Source organism: Strongylocentrotus purpuratus, unplaced genomic scaffold (assembly GCF_000002235.5).
Source record: "Strongylocentrotus purpuratus isolate Spur 01 unplaced genomic scaffold, Spur_5.0 spur5_scaffold_8, whole genome shotgun sequence".
Classification (NCBI taxonomy): Eukaryota; Metazoa; Echinodermata; class Echinoidea; order Camarodonta; family Strongylocentrotidae; genus Strongylocentrotus; species Strongylocentrotus purpuratus.
Window position 1 is genome coordinate 5668442 of NW_022145614.1, and position 21933 is coordinate 5690374.

At 35.4% G+C, this 21933-nt stretch overlaps 1 protein-coding gene across 2 annotated transcripts; it reads left to right on the top strand.

Annotated features, from left to right (window-relative positions):
• Positions 1–2053: 2053 nt before the first annotated feature.
• LOC752066 lies at positions 2054–20337 on the top strand. Of its 2 annotated transcripts, XM_030975805.1 has the most exons (16): positions 2056–3079; positions 8173–8403; positions 9178–9284; positions 9870–9961; positions 10443–10472; positions 11252–11341; positions 11860–11976; positions 12348–12374; positions 12698–12919; positions 13382–13440; positions 14112–14221; positions 15108–15334; positions 16110–16335; positions 16903–16952; positions 17247–17284; positions 19428–19653. In XM_030975805.1, the coding sequence occupies exons 1-15, from the start codon at positions 2726–2728 to the stop codon at positions 17270–17272; spliced, it is 1968 nt and encodes a 655-aa protein (XP_030831665.1). In that variant the 5' UTR covers positions 2056–2725; the 3' UTR covers positions 17273–17284; positions 19428–19653. The 2 variants fall into 2 exon arrangements, with proteins under 2 accessions (XP_030831664.1, XP_030831665.1); XM_030975804.1 differs by lacking the exon at positions 17247–17284 and having other exon boundaries at positions 2054–3079; positions 19428–20337.
• The last annotated feature ends 1596 nt before the right edge of the window (positions 20338–21933 follow it).

The window sequence follows — 21933 nt, forward strand, 5'->3', positions numbered from 1 at the left end:
TACTGACAATTACATGATGTACATGCAATGTAATGATATTTCATGTTTAAATTATGTAATAAATATATTCACCAATGACTGCTGTGTTGAAGATATTGAAATGAATATTTTATTTACCTTTGAAGCTGATTAGTTAATTATGCCACTTGCCAATGAAAATATGATTGCCATTCTCCCTTACATGAAGCTTATAAGCTCATATCATTTTCCTTATGTACCTTAGTAGTATTAAGCTGCTATACACCTTTTCATCTATGATACACTCTCGTTCTCGTATACATGTTGCTTATTTTAAAAACATATTCTTATTGCAAATCTATTAATTTAGAGTTTTTCTAACATAAAACATTATACACATCAATTTATCCTTGAACACGTAAAGGCTCGTTCAGACATGAAGCGGTAAAACTGCAGCGTTAAAAAAAAAAATTATGATGACGTTTAGATATTAAGTTAATACGCTTCACCTTATTATATCTTATAAGGTAGAGTTTAGCTAATACACACAAAGTCATCTGAACTAGCCGTATCGGGCTACTTATTCTTACCCTTCCTAAACATAAGACACATTATAATTTCCTTTTGTTTATCTAAAAAAAAAATTTGTGTTTGTTGTTGTGTGTTTGTTTTTTTGGGAAGGGGGTGGTAGCCAAGACTTTAATCCACTTTCAAGTTAAATAAGGTTGTAAGGAAATATCTGTTATTAACTTTTTAAGGTTAAATAATTCTTTATTTCTTTCATGATGAGATGGTGTAAAAAACATGAAGTACATTATCTACGTTCACTTACACTGGTTCCATTAAATAATGAAGATTTTTTCGACCATTCTCTCTGTCAGAGTCTAAACCTAGGTTGTTTTTGGAATTAATTTTGTTAATTTCGTTAATTTTGTTTTTGTTATTTCCTTATTATTCATGAAATAAAATCATTCTAGAATTGAACGTTATTCATAGGTGTGCCAATGTTTTTTTTATAAAATTGCATCATGGATGGGGCTCGGGAAATGATGATGATGAAGATATTGATGATGGTGGTAGTGGTGATGAATGATGATGAAAAGGAAGTGAGGTATTCCCTTTCAGAGAAAAACAAAATTAAGAAATCGATATTAGAGAGAAAAGGTGAATACAAATGCAGAGACAATACACTATATCCAGAGAGAACGAGAGAAAAAGAGGCAGACTTGAAGAGAAAAAATATGTTGTGAAGACAGACAGAGACATGGATAGAAAATGTTCAAAGGTTTGTTCACATCTCTGAGAATTTTTTTGAAGCGCCTCTATACACATTATTTCATTCACCTGTAAAGAATAATGTATTTCAATAGAATGTAGACTGCATATGTTAAGTGTAAGGTAGGGCAATCCATAATGTTCGTCTTACCTAGCAACATGAACTGAGAAGCCAATCGCATTCTGACTATTGAGATACAACTATTTGTTACAGGTGAATAAAACAATTCTATTGAGGCACTTCACGAAGACGTTTGCAGTAAATTTGTTTGCATTAAAGTTGGTTACATTACGAAAATAGCCTATTCAAATGTACAAGTGGTGATATGAAGAATACGAGACAGGCCAGGGGAGTAGTTGTGTAAACAGACAGATAAAAATGTACTTTAAAGGTAAAGACCAGTATTGGAAACGCCCCAATTTCAAAAAATGAAATGGAAGCTCTCATTACCAATCATGTGAAAGAATATGTTTTGACTAATACATGATGATAAAAAAATTGCCGGGAAACCGCCTACTAATTCATATATTTGGTAAATTTGTTTCTCTCATGGTCTGTGAGAGATATAGGTAGTCCCATATACATCTTTCTGTGTATAGTGCTTGTAACTTTACGAAGAATGGGCCAAATTTCTTATCATTTTGATGATTCCAGAACCTTGCAGATGCTAGATGCTAGATGATCAACCTTTTCTGATCGATTCCACAGCGTTTCTTTCACAATGCAATCGCATGACCATAACTGGTCTTTACCTTTAATGCCACATTCGTCAGCTTTAAACTACATGTATTTCTATTCGAATAAGGCTAGTCGACACATAAACTAACACTCTCACTATCACCTGCTAATGGTAAGTAAATATGCCACTCAACCGTCCTACACTCTACAAAGCTAGATTAAATAACATTCGTTCTCCTTTAGAAATCACACAGTTGTTATATAACCTTTGTATCTGCCAGTAGTCCATATATCGATTCTTCCATTGTCTGCGCACACTGAAGGGAATCGAATGGTTTTTATACCGAACAATGGGATCAGACATAGAGAAAGTGATTCCATAAAGGTTTTACAAGGACTAGCTCTTGACTTCAGTGGAGTTTCTACAACAGAGTCTAGCAGAGACCAATTACATTTGGATTAAAAGGAAAGGTGGGCTCCGGCAGCGGATTGCCAAACTTCGCGGAAACTACATTATAAATCCTATACCAAGCTTAAATCTTAGCAGAAAGTATAACGATTTCAATCGCAGGTACTCGGTAAAACGTTAAATACTTACAGAGTAACATCATATTGTTCTTTATGTAGGGAATCTTGCAATATAGAACAATCGTTTCGGATGTCATCCGAGAGTTTCTCTCTGCTAGCGTACAACTCTCCTGGGAGAAAAGTATTTGACAACTGAAAGTACTTGACAACATCCAACTCGAAACCAATCACGAATCTCCAATTTCCTCAAAATTTCATTTCTCCTTGTCATCAAACATCGGAACGATGAAGGGGGCTTACTTCTTGTTAGCAGTTTTTGTTTTTAATTCAGTGGATGGCAAACTCACCAGGGGTAGGAATGGTCAGCATATTGGAAAGTACATCGTTGGCACACCACTTGTTTTCGCCATGAATGCAAGTTATGAAATTTATGACGGATTCAGTTCGCGCGTTTTCGACAGAAAAGATGAGCATTCAGGAACATCAAGTGGAAGTGCAAGCAACGATGAGGACAACGAGCGTCGACGTCGTAAAAAGAGATCGACGTCGTTTTCGGCAGAGGAGATCCAGGGAATTCTAGACAGACATAATCTTCTGAGAGGACAGGTTTCACCCGAGGCCGCCAATATGGAATTCATGGTAAGTCGAGATAATAACCTTTGGTAACTATAGCAACTTCAACAAGTATATTAATTCTAATTCAGTATGATTTTGAAGCATTACAGAATGATATTGATTCTGTAACCATAAAGTAATATGAAATTTATTACAAACAAAAAAGCGAAACTCATTATTTATATAAACAAATTGTACACTGCCTAATGACATCAGTGTCAAAAAAAAAGTTGTTGTTCTTTTCTTCCCCTCCAGATTTAATCATTTCCACATGACTTTGAAGTTTGTCTTTGTTCTCACATAGGCCTAACAAAATTGTACACAAAATGGATATGAGAACTGATACAGAGGAACTAACATTCGGTACACGTTACAATGGTATTGTACAATATGTTTAAAGACAAAACAATGGACACATAAGGGCATGAGTCTCATGAGTCTGTTCATTAGACAATAAAAGCAAGACTTGTCATTCACTTTAAGCTTGAGTTCGAAACCTCACGGTTTTAAAGCTATAATATATCCTGCAAAAAAAAAAGAAGATAGTTGATGAGATGGGCAATGTTTAGGTAAAATATATTGATTGCTGAAACTGCTAAGACAAAACACGTTATGATCAATTGCAAATAGGCCTATATAGAATTCTTTACAAAATGAACACGAGTCTCACTATTCGTATCTCAAACATTAACCACGTACTTTTTCATCTTATTTATGTAATGCCATATTGTATTGAAACTTACCTGAAATACAGTAAAAGAAAATATGTAGAAATAAAGCATTCCTATCAGATCCATGATCCTATGTTATGAATTAACAGATACGTTGTATTTTTCATATAAACTTGGGGGTGGTGAGGCAACGTGGTGTTATCCGTTGGTAATTAATTTATTAATGACAAAGATTTTTTCTTTCTTTTGAATAGCTGTTTACTCATTCCATGCTTACGGTTGAAATAAAAGTCCGCTTGATATACGTCACTATACGATTTTCAGTGGATTTAGCTAATGTTCCTCCAAGGAAGCTTAAAGTCCGTTAAAATCTAATCTTATTAATCATTATGACTATATTCAAATCATCCTTCATTGACATGTTATAAGTTATAGACTTATATTCTTATTAAGAATATACATTTAAAATGCAATTGTAAATTCTTCCAGAATCGAATCGTATAGTCGGATCGTATATCGTGTGAGTAAAAAAAAAATTAACACATAGACAATTGCTAATTATTTTAAAAATCATCTATGAACATTAAATTATGATACGATTTTTGCACTCTCGCAAACAATGCCCCCTGTATATCCTAGCGTGAACACATACCACACAAAATGATACTAAATGATTCGGGATAAAACACTCTTTCATAAGATGTATAATAATTTACTGTTCATAGATGATTTTTAAAATAATTAGCAATTTTCTAGGTGCAACTTTGTTGTTTTTCTATGCATGAGTGGATTTGTTTTTTAACAAACCCATTTTTAGAAGTGTTTCTATAGCCGCTCTAAGCAAAAGCTTTGTTATAAATGAAGATCAGTGAGTATAAACCCAAATGTTGTTGTGTATTGTATGATAGCGTGAATCATTTTTGGAAGCTTATTGTACATCTCGAGGTCGACTTGGGCGGATTAAACAAAATTGCCCCCAATCCCTTTTTTTTTTTTTTTTTTTTACTTCTTCGTGGTCTTCTTGTCGTTTCTCTCTCTAATATCCTTTGGAACACTTTACAGACTTCTTATTGTTTGCGAAGATCTCTTATAGTTTAGTCAATAGTCAGACCCCCCCCCCCCTCCCTAAATTTAATCATAGCACATTGCTGCATTTGTGTAAATCCCAATTTTGTTTTTTCCTAATTGAATATACTCATCCTTTATTAAAAAAAATATATAAAAATAGCGCTATACTCTTTGTAAACAAAATGGTATGATACTCTTTAAGAAGTGTACGATTATTTAGAATCACGTGCACTACTAAATTGAAATGTCAAACTATGCAGTGATTTTGCTCAGCATACACGAATAGATAATTGTTGTTTTCAATGCTCTAGTGAATTATAATTGTGAAATGAAAAATAAAGGAAAAAAATCATCTCTATATAGCCAAGCTTATCAACAAGGATGAAATCTATCATGTCTGTCATAATGTAGATGGAAATTTAGTGACCTAAATCAGAAGAATTACGCGTTCGTCCTGTTTAAATATACCCTCGCTTTCCAGGCTGCATTTTGGTTCAATTATCCTCTACTCCATTTGAAAACACCTTTTCCATCTTCTGTCTTCCTGCTGTCATTTGAAAACATGTTTTGTGCCGTCGATCGACCAGCTAGAATACTTTGAATCTTCTTATTGTATTTGATTGTGAAGGCCTCCAGTGACGTCTTTCTAGCCGCAGACCGAATGAAATCAATGCGAGAACAATAATGAGATATAAGTTTGTAAATCCAAATCATGTTCTGCATTGAATAAATTTTAATAATAATCTTGATCGATTGATTGCTTTGATAGTCACATAAGTAGCGCATATACATTAAAAAATCCTATACATGAAATAATTGTTTTTTGCTTTTTGTATCACTTGAAAATAACGAGCACTTCAGAGATCATCGCATCACATTTTCTCGATTTTCTCTGTATCATAGTTTTATAAATATGGATTGCTTTATCACATGCAGGACCTACTGCTTAAAATTTGTCATTCCTGCAAAAAATGTTTCAAGGTCTTGGTTTATTTGCTCCCTAGGATGAGCTGGTTATTTGAGAAGGTTACTTCCTCAGTTGGGAAAGCATTGAAATGATTAGCTAGAGTGGGATTCATTGACAGTGGCCTTTCGAGAAGAACTTTACCTTCAATGTTGTTTACATAACAACGGATCGGGTATTCAACATTTCAAGGAGTTAGCTAGTACTAGTAACGAGGAAGCCATAGTTCTATAAAAACTTTAATAAGCTACATACACTTTTCTAGACTTATAACAACGAAGTAAACAAGAAAACGATTAAGATTCCTGTAAAAAATAACCAAATGTACCGTGTGAGTCAAAAAAAAAAGTTTACACCTAGAAAATTGCTAATTATTTTCAAAATCATCTATAAACAGTAAATTATTATACATTTTATGAAAGAGTATTTTATCCTTAATCGTTTGATACCATTTGTGTGTGGTATGTGTTCACGCTTGGATGAACATGAGGCATTGTTTGCGATAGTGCAAAAAAAATCGACAGCACCAAATCCAAAATTCTAGGTCAATCGGATAAGGGGTTTGCGAGATACGGCCCACCAAATTTTGAGATTTTTTCAAAAATGGGGGTGGCGGGCCTACCTTTGAACCCTTGTATTTCGGGACCTAATGGGTCAATCTTCACAAAATTTGTATTGTTGGAAAGGGTATTCAATAAGGATTCCAAATCTGCCGCCATTTTGAAAATTTGTACATGTTGGGGTACTTTGACCTCTTGACCTAAGATTTGACCTTGTGGATCACGTGACCTTGACAACATTTTTCATAAAATGTAATCTCTGACATGTTCACTTAAACATATAAAAGTTTCAGAGATATAATATTTTTTGTTTAGGAGCAATAAGGATTGAAAGTATCCATACTTACAGATATTCACAATAAACCCTATCATAATGTATACAATACATGCAATATGCACAGTATAACATACATCTTCCACATGCTTTTTTGTTCTAGGCATATCCATTCTAAATGTCAGCAGTACTTGAAAAGAAAAGAAAATGACAAGTTTATATAGGCCTTAAGGGTTAACAGGATGTATGGCTTTAGGCCTCTGAGTCGGTTCTAGGATAATTACCCCCCTGGAAAATTAACCCCCAGGAAAGGTCCCCCCCCCCCTGAGGACAATTACCCCCCCCCGGACAATTACCCCCTAGGATAGTTATATGAACCCTTTCCAGCACTACAAATTTTGTGAAGATTGACCCATTAGATCCCGAGATACAAGGGTTCAAAGGTAGGCCCGCCACCCCCATTTTTGAAAAAATCTCAAAATTTGGTTGGCCGTATCTCCCAAACCCCTCACCCAATTGACCTAAAATTTTGGATTTGGTGCTGTGAGATCACACTCAACAAGTACACTAAGTTTCATCAAAATCAAAAATGGTCGGGTTAAGATTTTCAGATTTTTGGGGTGATTTGACATGGAATGACCCAGAGACCAACGTGTTTCAAGGATCTGCGCCATTAAAATCATGAAAGATGGTAGGATACGATCATGGATACGATACAGTCTCACGCGCGCAGAGCCCCCAAAACAAGCAGGTCCCAGATCTAGAGTCCGCCAACCGAGATCAAGAAGTTCATTTACAACAACAAAAAACATGGTAATGTACAAAAATGATTACAAGGAAATGGCAAGGTTGTGTAACTTGAAAAACATATTTACAAGGAAAAAAGCATGTATTAACAATAACTGATTACAAGGTTATATAAATTTAAAACATTTAGAAGGAAAAAAATCACTGACAACATAAAAAAAAACCTTAACCCCCCCCCCCCCCCCCCCCCCCCCCCCAGACTCTTTGCAGGTTTGTTCACTTTGTTGTGGACTACTCAGAGGTCCGATTGTAGCGATCTATAAAGCTCTTAGTGACACTAGTACAATTGCAGGTGAAAACCTATAGCTTTGGTTTCCTTTACTTTAGGTCTATTTGGTCTGCTTGACAAGGTTCGTCTCTACTATATAGATCTAGCTGTAATTTGAAAAATTAAAACGAAAGCACTAATTTCATCTCGTTAAAAAGGGACTTTGATAAAAATGAGCTTTCAACACATCATCAAGAGTATATGCCTATGTTTCAAAAAACATGAGGGTGAATTATGTTAGTGATATATTATTATTTCATATGGGGATCAGTTCTCATAATCATTTCCGGCAACTTGTAAATGCTCATGGGAATCACGATAATGTTTTTAAAATGATATTTCATCCTTTGTTTTGTATGATTTGATTTTCTATGTAATTTTTTTGTATGCACTTTGTCCAGTCATTAGATCACAATAGAGACATATTTGGATTCATTTAGGACATGGACAATTCTGGACATCTACTACAACATTCTTTTTCTTTTCTTCCATATTTTTTCTCTAGAGCTGGGATGACGACTTAGCCTCAATGGCCCAGGACTGGTCCGACGAGTGCCTCTGGAAACATGGTAATCCTACAAACATCTCGCCGTTCTCATCGGTAGGCCAGAACCTATGGCTTGGGACTGGGTCCGAGCCGGATGGAGTAGGACCAACACAGTCATGGTATAATGAGGACCAGTACTACGACTATGACACACACGGTTGCTCTGATGTCTGTGGGCATTATACACAGGTGAGGAGGATGATGATGTAGTGATGATGATGCTGATGAAGAAGAAATAGAAGAAGTTTATGTTTTACAGTTTCTCTCATTTAAGTGGTGAAGTGTGACGTCATCAAAAAAACTATTCTTAGATTTTCTCAATTTACTTCATTTTCCGAAAGAGCATCAAAAATAATGTCCAAAAGTCGAAAACTAATTGAATATGTTGAGTATATTGGCTGAGATATGACCATCTGAATACATAGATTTCCTATAGGAACTCAGTGTTATTTTGCTCTGGTTCATAACATTACGAGCCAGAGCAAAATGACACAGAGTTCCTTTATAGGAAATCTATTTATTCAGATGGTCATATCTCAGCCAATATACTCAACATATTCAATTAGTTTTCGACATTTGGTCATTATATTTGATGCTCTTTCGGAAAATGAAGTAAAATTTGAGAAAATTCTAAAAATGGATTTGTATGATGTCACAGCTTCGGTCTCTATACATGTACATGTATGTTTAATATTTTAGAATAAAGATGACATTCATCCTTCAGAAGATAAAATACCAAAGGTAGCCACACCTTTCATATACATTTCAGGACACCAACAGAAGTCTCACCCTTAGTAACTATTTCATTTGTGTTCGGTCTATATAAATCGGGTTATAAAATACAAAATGACAACTTCTCAAGATAGAGTTCAGTTTTAAAAAAAGCACGCACGAAGAATGGAATGATATTTTTATTTAAATACATATAAATAATGCTTCCTTTTTCAAATGTCGACTCGCTAGGTTGTATGGGATGACACATATGCTGTGGGATGTGGCCGAACCTTTTGCTCTTCAGTTTCTAACGGCTGGACGAACGCCTATATCGTCACCTGTAATTATGGACCCGCGTAAGTATGACGTCATACATGTACTTATCGTAAAAATAAGAATCTATAAAACAAGTTTGATACTATAGGTTTTCAAAGAGATTTCATTTTCCACCAACTGTTTATTGTACTCAGCCATGTTATACCTGAAATGTTATCATAGTTTTGTTTGAGGTATGCAAACATATCTGAAGGAAATTTATTTTTTAAATAGTTAATATCGTTTGTTTTGTTCATGTCTGAGGCCAACACATCAACAAATTTGAAATGTAAACTTGACAATACTTGAAATATGACTTTTGTATTCACACATTTATATCAGCCACATGTTGTCAATACTTTTCATAGAAAATCGTGACACAATACTTAAAAGAGACATTAATTTGAATCGTTTATAATATTAAACCTGGCTCTTTGTTTTAGATTTTACATGTAGGCCTTTTTCCTCCTGTAAAGGATACACACTCCTGAAAAATGAATGTTTTTATTTGGTTGTCATTAAAGTTTTTAGATTACATTTTATAGTGATTACCCAAACTAGGAATTCACAGGGCCTTTTTGTCTGATTTATGTGAACATTTTTGTATCGCTATTTTGTTTTATCAGAGGGAACTACAACGGTGTACGCCCGTATACGACTGGTAGCAGCTGCACACAGTGTGCATCAGGCATCGGGGAATGTTATGATAATCAATGTAGTAAGTGAACTGTAACAAAAGTTATTTCTAGTATAGGCCACGAAGTTTATCAATTGAAATATAATTTTAGCTCTTCTGGTAGATGACATTTGCACGTGCACCAAAGGTAACGACTGGTAGGAAATGGAAAGGGTGGCGAGAGAGAGAGAGAGAGATGGGGAGACAAAGAAACATAATCAGATAAATATATGCACAAATGAAAGAAAGAGCTAGAGAGAAGAGAAAGGGTGAGAGTGAGTAAGACAGACAAAAAGACAGAGAGAGAGAGAGAGAGAGAGAAAGAGATAGGATGGGGGAATATATAGAAGGGAAGGGAAGAACATGTTACATAGTATGTATTAGCTTGAAGAAGAAAACAATCTAGAACCGCTCCTGAACCCAACTCTAGCAAGCTATTTTCAGTTTTATGGCCGTAGAAAACAAAATGTAATAAAAACAAACAAATACATTTTAAAAACCTCTCTTTTTTTTTAAATTTCAGGATTATGTTCTGAGCATAGTGAAACCTGTGGTAAGTTTGTTTTTTCAAACCTAATTTTTTTCTTCATTTGATTTTCTTCTTGATTCTTAGTTATGCTTTTAACATTTTCTGAAAGATAGATATTTTACCATGCTATCACGTGTAAGTGAGAAAGTTATGATCCAACATAATTTATATATAATAACAGTTTAATCGTGAATAGTTCATGCTTTCATAGAGATAGTTACCTGTCGCTAGTGTACATTTATGCAATATCAATAACTGAAAAATGAAACACTAAACTGAATAAGAATCATTGTGTAGATCAAATACACTGGATAGAACTGCTAACCATAATTTTAATCATAGAACAAAAATGAGATGACGCACAAATTGCACATCAACTTAAAATGATTCAAATGACATACGTGTTTAAAAAAAACATAGGCCTATGCGTTCGAGACGAATATGAAAGTGCTTATATTCGACTTATCCAACACCTCATATTCGGGCAGCGATGTTCCCGAATATTTATATTTGTTATATAGATTATTTTGATGACGAAATAACATTATACCACAATCTATATATATATTTTTTTTTCTTTTTTTTTCTTCTCTTTTTTATAAAAAGAATGTGGAAGTTATGAGGCGTAAGCCCACTGACGAAAACGTGTTGTACGCCTATGAAAATAGATAGCAAAACAAAGTCTGCAAAGGAAATTGATTTGTAAAATAAATAGTATGTTATCTTAGGCCAGGTACCAAGTGCATATCCAACGATATATTGGAAGTTTCAAATTTGTTATGCTAAAATATTTTGTTTTATAGATTGCCAAGCCGTGTGCCAGAACTGTGGAACACTGAATAGTGATTGTACATGTACATGTCGAGACGGGTATTACGGCAGCGACTGTTCCAGTAAGTATTTCCGAAGACGATCATGTTTACATTTTAGTTCATAAAATAGAGAATGACAAACTGGCATGAATTCGTGTATCAAATACTTACTTTCTTATAGGTCTTCTAAAATACCGAAATATAATATTGACGCACTAGTTGAAAAAAACTTGTTTAAAAAGCATCAAGTTATGATTCGTTTTGAATAGTCCTGTAAAGGCATGAAGAAGTTGTACGGCAATAAAACTGATATGTTATTGTATAAGGCGTGTATTGAATCGAGATGACATAAATTTTTACTGCCATGCTAAATAAAACTCTATCGATTAATCTTTTTGTTATCGGCACATGTCCTTCCCTTTCATGCGTTTCTCACTTTATACTTTTGTCTCTTGCATTTCCTTCTTTCTCTCTCGCCTCTTTCCTATTCTTACTCTCCCCCATCTCTGTCCCTCACTTACACACAAACACACACTCTCTCTCTTTCTTTCTTTCTCTCTCTCTCTCTCTCTCTCTCTCTCTCTCTCTTTCTTTCTCAGCTGTTTGTGAGGACACACATGAGTACTGCGGCGGCAATCCTGGCTGGCCACTCTCCTGGTGTACTGAGGACAGGTCTTACGTACTTACAAACTGCCCCCTCTTCTGTGGATTATGCAGTAAGTAGAACGTTTTGGGCGTGGAATGTTCCGGAAACTCATTGGATTTTTAAAACTTGTACATTTGACAGTGATTCTTAAAAAGGCGAATATTGCTAAGACCTTTCAATTTCGATAGAATTGATTAGGATACATTCTTAATCTTTGATCAAGATGCGAATAAACAGTCACTATGTCTATGATCTGCCATATAAAACAAATATTTCGAACTGTGAAAGCAAAACGTAGGCCTATTCGCCTCAAAACGAGCTTTACACTTAAGAGTCGTTCCTAAACAACATGTAATAAGTAAAAATATTAACTCAAACATGTCATAATGTTGCCATTTTGTTTGATTTGTAATCATATTCCTTTCCATTGTTTTATTGCAGATGCAGCCGATCCAAGTCAGACGTGTGGTAAGATTATTTTAAGAGAATAGAGACAAGGCAGTCTTTTATTTAATGACGATAACGTATTTACATTATCATGACGGATGATGAACAGAAATGTGCAACTCTCGATGTTTCGATAACCGATATGTTTAAAATCATATAGTTCATAGTTATTATACATCCTACTTCATGTCGTTTTCAAAAAATAGACAGAGACTAAATCTGCCTATAAAACGTGTTTTTAGATTACCATCAGGGGTTTCGCTTTACACAATACTCCTCTGTAGATTTAAAAATGATTTTAATTCATTTTCCCATTCTAACACACTTTCATACGAACCTATCAGAAAGCACCTCGGCACCTTCCGCAGCTACGACGTCATCGAGCGGTAGCGGCGATGTGACGACCACATCGAGCGGTAGCAGTGATGTCACGACCACGACTACCACCGTCGAGACGACCACAGCTCAACCGTCCTGTGACACCACTTGTCAGAATGACGGGATCGTCGACGAGACGACATGCGAATGCGATTGCCCCAGTGACTACCAGGGCGCAGAATGTGAACGTAAGAATATATCAAATGTTTGTGCAGATAATCATAAGAATAAGGGTTTTTTTAAAGAACATTTTTAAGAATGTTTTGAGACGGCCGATGGGGAGAGGGGGGATTTCCTGAAAATCCTCACAAAAACACACACAAAATAAACGAACAGAGTGAAAATTGATAAAATCAGCAAAAGTTCTCTCAACTTTCTTATATCGGTAAATGTAAATCATTATAACGTCATCCTGAAGTGAAATATATTAAACGCCCTTCGACAAAGGTGATGAAATGAATGTGTGCCTGGCAGGAGTTAATTAAAATAATTAAAATGATACAGCGACGCATTAGCAGCCATTCTAAAGTCGGGTTAATACGGAGCGTCAGCTATGAAAGACATGAGCGCGATGTAAAATATCATGTTCATACAGGACTAAGTGGATGATTTTTTCTCTTTTATTCTCCTTCTCATCTTGTGTTTGACAGAAACAAAGTCCCAAGTGCGGTATGGCGTAGTTGTACTGGTTTATACAAGTATCAGCCGAGTAAGTATCCCTAACTGTCGCCATGTTATCCATCCCTCAGGGGCGGATGCATGGTTTGTAAAAGAGAGGACTCGATATTAGGAACTAATTCTAACAAATAATTTTAGAAAAGTAAATAGGTCATCACCTAAAAATCAGGGGGGGGGACAATCAACAACATTGTGGAGTTGTGCACACTAAGGTTTCTCATTTTGGTTTTAAAACGTGGGGGGGGGGCATCGATCGGATGTGCCTCCTATATCCGCCACTGCACCCCGCCCTCCCCCCCCCCCCCCCCTTCGGAGGCTTACATGTATCATTTCTTCATATTGGACAGGACGTATAAAACGCATAAGTTGTTGCTTTTATATTACCAGTTTTCCTTACTTAAACATAACTATTTTCAGTCCGGCTATTGTTTAAAAGGTGATGAAGATTCAATTTGAGAATGATCGAACCAAAAAATATTCATTTTAGACTGAAGTTTATCTCTTTTCAAGTTTTGTTTAAGTTCCTTTTTAGATTTTTAAGTTCATCCTGATTAATTCACTTAATTAATTTACAACATACATTGATATTAAATTGAAGGAACTATATGCTGATATAAATAGCAACACCCAGCCTCATCCTACCCTAAGATTAAGGATTAAGGAGCTTCTTTTATTTTTTTCTTCATTTGTTTGTGTAATTAGTGGCCCGATCTCGAGGATATTCTGCTGCGTATAATTGGAGAAATTGTGACGTCATGGTGCAATGATAACTTTGAGATTTGCTGCCCAAATCAGGGAACATTGTCATCATCGTGAGTATTCGCTCCAAGTACCGAACCTGAAAGAAACAGATGCCTGTGTATTTCATACTTAATATTGTGGATTGCAGAGTTTTGGAGAATGTCATTCGATATGAAACTGATGCGACAACTCCTGATTGATAATGAAGATGTTTACCATCACCTGTGACCGTCATAGAAATTGCATATCAAACTGAAGAAAGAGCTAGCAGTACCGACTTCTGCGATACGAATATGAAGCTGTTGATCGTATATTTTTACAGATTAATTATTAATATGTTTCATGATTGATAATATTGTGTTTGAAGGGTGAGCTAATGTTTTCCCATTACGTCCTTCCCAACCAAATCTGCCTATATGAGAATGAAATATTTGACAATATATTTTAGCATAAACCTTTAGCTATATTTTCGAGGGAATACGATCGCAAAGACCTTCGAAGAATCAATCTCTAAAGCAATTTCAATAGCCCTGTCCATTACTTATATTGAAATGAACGAACATTTATTTATCTATTTATTGGAAAATATTTATACAGGATAACAAAATTATCAGCAAAAGCTAAGAGAGATGTGCAGATAAGAGGTGCAGCTAAACGTAATAACTATCTATATTACTGTGGGATAAAAGACTTGAACGAAATTTAAGTACATCGTTAGGTTCGATTTGCGTGAAATTAAATTCATTCAAACACTGTGGATGATTCCAGGCAATATCATCGTGTTCATAAGTATCATTTATTATCTTACCTACGAAAAAAAAAACTCGTTATCATATTACAGTCAATGTCGGCAGAGACATCTTCATTACTTCTCGAAAATTCTTTACGATAGGGATAGATCAAAACCTAGAAACCCTTTTGTCTCCAACAGTAACTTTCAAAATCTTATTTATGCAGATCGTCAACCCTTGGTTACGTCGACGAGACCCATGTTACAGTTGCTGACGGGTTTCCCAGAGAGGAAACGGGGCTTTCATTTGATGCCTTCCGTGTCATGCTCTTGGTGACCCCGCCGGAGACAACCGAGCTCTGCTCAGCCGGATCTGACTCCAACTCTGCGACCAGAAGGAGAAGATGGACTGAATATCTCCATAGCAACGGGATTTCTAAGAGAGATGCATCAGGTAATTTTTATAATCACACTGGGATCTTTGAATTACCACAACGGTTTGGTTTTAATTCTTTCTTAAATTTGTTTTAGGCAATTGGATGACATTATGCGTTGGCGATAACTGCTCCACAATCAATCCCTTTCACGAGTCGAATTTCTAACTTCAACCCTGAACCCAAACTGTACGTAATCCAAACGCTAACCCTGACTTAAACCGAATCCTTAACCCCTATCTTCTATGACAGAAAGTGAGATAAATATAGCCGGAGCAAATGTCGCATCACCGTCAAGCGTTGTCATCCTTTCTGCTAAATGTTTGAACAAACTTAAAAAAGGAAAAAAAGAAGGGGGGCCTTGTGTATAACTGCGTTGCTATAAGTTAAAGTTGCACGATACTACTTGGGCAAAAGATAACGAAAATTCCCTTCGAAATTAAGGAAAATTAAACTTGTTCACTAAAGGCTACTAATAGTATATTCAAAGGAGTAGTAAGGGAACAATTTGCCCCTGAATAGATTTTCGACCAATAAAAGAAAATTCAGCCGCAGGAGTTATTAAGTTATGGAATGATTTGTAAAAAATGATAATGGTAATTTTGCCACTGGAACGCGTGAAATGTTTTAAAAATAATTCTCGGTCGCATAACAGTGATGCCTGGTATTTATTTTCAGGGCACCCCTGCGTGTTAAGTATAATTATGGTGGTTGCCCCCCCCCCCCCTCCCACCGAAGCTAATGTTTGGATACTCCAGTGATTACTAAATTTTGTATCCTCTTTCGTCACCGCAGAAAACTACCTGGATCAGGACGCGCTGTACGAGGCGGTGAGCGAGAACATCGACACCCTGGAAGACGAACTCAATGTCACATTAGGAGAGGTAGTCAAAGGCGAAATCGAACCTGATTCAGGCAGCGGCGGAGGACTAGCCGCATGGGCAATAGCACTCATCGTCGTCGTTGTTCTTTTGGTTGTGGTGATCGTTCTCGGAATAGTTGTATTCATCACTATGAAAGGGTGAGTGATGTTGTTGTTTTTTATTTCCGTATAAAAAATAATCATATACAAATACAAATATACGGCTGGTTGCCCATATTCAGCTGCAACGATAATTGTTGCTGCTGGTCTTCCATGGGGCCAGTTAAAGTTGTAATACTCATTGCTTATGAGGCGCCATTCGCCGACGTACATGTTGGTCTTTTTTTTTTAACCTATGCTTTGCTGCTCCATGTGAAGGTGACATTGAACACAGAGTATGGAACATGATCAATGATCTGTGCAAACACTGCGATGAGTTAGTGGGACATTCGATATCTACCTTCATGGGAATAACCGGCGAAATGGCGGCAAGCATTAGGGGTTAAAAACAATTGCAAAATTTGTATGAAATATAAGAAACAATTATTAACGAATTTCATGATCATCGAAAAAATAAATGCACATTTCCTGGATGTTGACCCTTCTTCATCTTCATGTTTGTTGTTATGCTAAACTGAACCTATAAATTCAAATCGGATAAAAATGTTTGTTGTTTCACGAGATGCAGTAGAATATTTTTCACTTTCTTTGTATACATTTTTTCAGGAAACGTGTCCGAACCGTGTCCCCTGACGTCAAAGCTGAGAGAGATGAAGGTTTGTATAATTGTTGATAGCGTTTGCTAGTAAATAGTTAATAATAAGTACTAAATGTACACAAGCAATTAAAATGTGTACATGAAATGTTAACGTTATAACCATTAGACCTTGTAATTTGTAACAGATCAAGAAATTAAGAAAATTGGAAAAGTTTTAAAGTTTTAGAATCAGTAAGTTAATTGTTCAGGTCTGCAAATGGTACGATTAAGGGATAATCCTCGATAGATTTCATTGACCATTTCTTAATTCTTATAAATAATTAAGAAATGTGAATGCCTTTTATTTTCACAGGAAAGCCCACGTCATCGGCACAATAACAGAGATACTTAGTATGTAGAATACTGTTCTATTTTTATGTTATTTTAAAGCATGCAAAGGGATGGTCTGTGTATTTATTTCACTTTTAACCTTTAAGAAGAGCATGTTTTTCATTTGTCATTCATTTAACATCTGCATTTCTTTTTTAATTTCTTTTCTTATAAATCGTTGTGAACTCAAATAGCTTTTCCTCTGTCATTGCATGAACTCGCATCATCCATTTCATACGGTTGGCCAGTTATCAATATCGGAATTTTAATATCACTCACACTGTATTAGTAACCAACAGATATCATCTCAATTTAAAAAAAAAACTCATTAATCTAAACTCAACATAATGTTCATAAAATTGTATTTCAATGGATGGGATATTGACTGTAAATAACGACTAAACAACGAATTATGTTAAGGAAAAAAGCATCTATAACATGATTTTCATAAGGTACCTTACTGCCCAACACTACGCACATTACCTTTGTCCGCAGGGGAGCATCATAGTTTTAAGAATCCTCGAAGTTTTAAACAATGACCCACTAACAAGGACGGTATAAGTCACTAAAACCACGACCTTTTACTGTTCGAACTTTAAAACTACAAGCTGGGCAAGCAGTTGTTTTAAGTATAAGCAGGCGAAAAGTTTCTTCCGCACGGCTCAACTTAAAGTGAAGAACTCCGCTGCTAGTACAGTTATCGCGTTAACCATAAGATCGTTTACACTTTCCGAAAAACCATGAGTGCGTCTGCAACGATGCTTATACAAAGTCATGTACCAGATGACCTTAAAGTTTAAAGCACGGGCTAGACTTAAAGTTTACGGACTCTATTTAGAAAATTAAACGCTGTTTGGTATTATTGGCATTCATTCTTTTTGAGAATTGATTTACGCCTTTCATTTTTTTTTAATTAAAAAAAAAACTATTTGTAAATTCGTACTCTTCATAAATCATAGTTTTTGATAATAGAATCTCAGATCTACTGGTCCATGAAAACTCCTCACCGCAATTTGCCCCTTCCTGCCAGACCCGGCGCAATTAGTGTAGCCAAGGGATCTTTTTTGTATGATTGTGTTTCTTTACTTTCGAGAGTGTCGTTCTTGAGAAGAATATATCGCACAATATTTTCCCATTTGTTGGAAAATCTTGAATGAACATGTTTTCACCTTCATAACATTGATGGCCATCGGTTAACTAAATGTTTATTTCATCTGGCAAAGGGCTCTTCTCACTCTGATGCAGATTTGATTTGTTGCAGTTAGTTTCATTGACGTGGCTCTATACTCATTACCGTAATAAATGAATCATTACTTTCGAGACCTTTCATTATTCCTATCATATTGGCGAATCCAGGGAGGGGGGGGGGGGGGTGGTTCTGACACGAAAAAAAAAGTGCCCACTAGTTTGTATAAAAATGATCGGGGACGTAGACTTACCCCTGGTTCTGCTACTAACCCATTTAATATCCACCAAATTAACATTTGCATCATACGGTTTTCATTATGCTGACAAGGAAATATTAATATGATATACTGTATTGAAATGTAATGATCATACAGATCCATTTAGTGAGTCGTTCTTTATAATGGAATGCTATGACAATACCAACAAGTTGTAACTTAATATACAATGTTGTAAAGCTGTTGTGCACATGCTGGCTTCATCTTTTAAAGATCATTTGTAATTGTTATTCATTACTTTTACAAACATCTTCTACATACAATTCATTAATCCTCTATATACACAATTAACTCATGAGAACTCGTAAGAAGTGTATCTTATACGACAATATCACCTTACGTTTGATAGTTGAATTCAGTGGCGTAGCAAGGGGGGGGTAAGAGGACAGTTTTTTTGGGGGGGTCTCGAAATTTGAAAATTTGACATTTAAAAAAAAAATTATTTTTATAATTAATTTAAACCAAAAAAAAATCAACAACAAAAAAAAATCACAAAAAAGGGGGGGGGGGGGGGGTTCGCTCCAAAATACACACATAAAAAACTGAAGTGGCAACCCCCCCCCCCCCCCCCCCCCTGCGTACGCGCCTGATTCTAATTATTTATATTCCTCATTTAAATCGTAATGGATAACTGACGATGGTCAAATTGTTATGATATGATAAAGTCTATAATATTCATTTCCCCCGCTTCACTTCGACAGAAACTGGAGGAAGCAAACCAAATGACCCTGAAGACCCAGAGCACACCGAGCAGAAAGGGTCCGACAGAGATAACGATCCTCCACCGATGAGCAGAGCCCAAACCAAGGTTTACCCGGCAGGAGGGAAGCCTCTTAAACTGAGTCCAATCAAGGCGAAATCTAGCGAAAAGGTGCCCAAACTCAAGAAAAAAAATACACTGCCCCCGGTTAAACGATCACAGGCGCCACTAACAAAGAGAGGCAAAAAGAAATAAAAAATTGATCCGCTTCCCCTCTCTCTCCCTCTGTCTCTCTAGCGATCTCCATAATCTGTGCTTGTATCCCTTCTTTCTCCTATCTCTCTTTCTTCCGCCCCCTCCTCTCTCTCTCTCTCTCTCTCTCTCTCTCTTCTCTCTCTCTTTCTTTCTCTCTCTCTTTCTTTCTCTCTCTCTCTCTTTCTCTCTCTCTCTCTCTTTCTCTCTCTCTCTCTTTGCATCGAGGAATTTTGAATCGATTTTTATATGAAATACCACATTTTTATATTCTTGTAAATAGACAATTTGCATTTTAAGACGATGAGGTTCTGTTACGCATCAGTTCGATGTTATTAATCAATAAATAATTTATTTCCGCTTTTAAATCTAAGTAACGATGACAAATTGCTGAAATACTAAAAGTCAGAACGATATACTTCAAGTCATTTATGTGTTCCTCTATATAAGGTGTAGGGCATTGTTGGTTGTCCCCCATTGCTTTTATACAAGGTACTTATAAATTGATATTTTTGTTATATATTTTAAAAAAAAATCATATATCCATTCACACACAAAATCATCTGTGGAATAATATATGACCAGCTTATATATACATGACTCTTGTAAATATCATATAATACAATCTTTGATGAAAATAAAATATGCAAATGTATTAACATATGGTGTCCTTTGTGTCTTCTTTCTCCTACTTTGATGCATGACTGTGTTTGATTATGAACAGAAGACGAGAAAAAAATTATTGAATTTAGTTTGAATAAATGACACACGGTACAGCCGTAATCAGAATATGATTCAATGTCACCCGTCTTCCCCTTAAACCAAGAATAAAATGGTCTATGGTTATATATGCCGTAACTTATTGATTGATAAGTATTAATTATAATGCAACCTTTGTCATGTGTGTTTAGTTTGTAAGTGTCTGGAATGTGTAAGTGCTAAAAAGGGTGAACAAATCCTCTTTTTCTTTTTTTGTTTGCTGTCAATTGCACTTGAAAAGTTTTTTTAAATAAAAAATATGTCTTTATACTTACTTGATAAGTGATATTTCTATTAATGACATTGTAACAAATAGTTTTCTTCTCATAATGTAACCATTTACAGTATGATAATTGAATCGAAAATAGTCATACAGTGCTTTCGTTCAAAATTATTAATATTTCATCAAACTGATATCAAGTTATACAACCCAATTGACAAATAACGACGCAATTACGTCATAAACTCATGACCGAATTACCAATTTATACCAATGAGATAAGGATCGTCCTAAATTACTTAATAATTTTTCAGATTTTTCTCAAACCTATATTTTAATCTGTTAAAACCATGGGCCTCGGCAACTCCAGTATTGGAGTTTGTTTGTTTGTTTGTTTTTATTTTCGAAATCCATATATAGGCTACGTCAAGTTTTAAAAACATAGATATAAAGCAAGTAAATTTGTAAAGTTTAGACAAACGGTTGGATAGCCCATTTTCGAAATGGTCCTGTTCTTCCATGGGGTCCAAAAGCAAAACATCATTTATTTATTTACAATATCAATTTTCAATCTCGGTAATTTACCAATGCACTATCCCCCTCACCTCACCACCCCTCCCGCCACCCTCTCGATCCCGCCAACCCCTCCCGCTACCCCCTTTGAAGTCCTCCAGCGTATATTACAAAGAACAATATACAGTTTTATTTACAATTATAAATGGATTTTAATATTATTCAAAAACATATTTCTCTGTCGTAACATTTCAAACTAAAATTTGTCTTTCTTTATTAAATATTACCAAACTTCTTGATTGCCGAGTATGAATAGGTAACCCATTATACACTTTACTTTTGCGAAACAGAAATGTACGCTTACAATTCTGTGTTTTCGTTTTTGGCATAGTTTGTAGTCTTAAAAATACATTTCTCTTTCATATATACAGGTGCCAAATCGTGAAGAATTGTTTACATCTAAGAATAATTGTGCCTAATTTGCCTTTTTTCTCACATTTCCAAATTTAAAATTTCATGAATGTCATTAATTGGTTTATGTTCAGATAATTCAAGAATTCAGATAATTTAAGAATAATTCTACCAGCCCTGTTCTGTAATGTTTGTAACATGTCTACTTGAGTCTTAGTGCCCGAATGCCATAACACGTCACCATAATCTAAATGTGGCATAATTACGGAATTATATACAAGTTTTAACGTAGTCACATTAACACAATTAAACAATTTTCTAAACAAACTTTTTCCTAACCTTTTTTTACATA

Coding starts and splice junctions, on each gene's coding strand:
- LOC752066 (XM_030975804.1), top strand. CDS start 2,726: ATGAAGGGGGCTTACTTCTTGTTAGCAGTTTTTGTTTTTAATTCAGTG. Junction 11,977..12,347: donor CCTCTTCTGTGGATTATGCA/GTAAGTAGAACG, acceptor GTTTTATTGCAG/ATGCAGCCGATCCAAGTCAG. Junction 16,953..19,427: donor CAAAGCTGAGAGAGATGAAG/GTTTGTATAATT, acceptor TCACTTCGACAG/AAACTGGAGGAAGCAAACCA.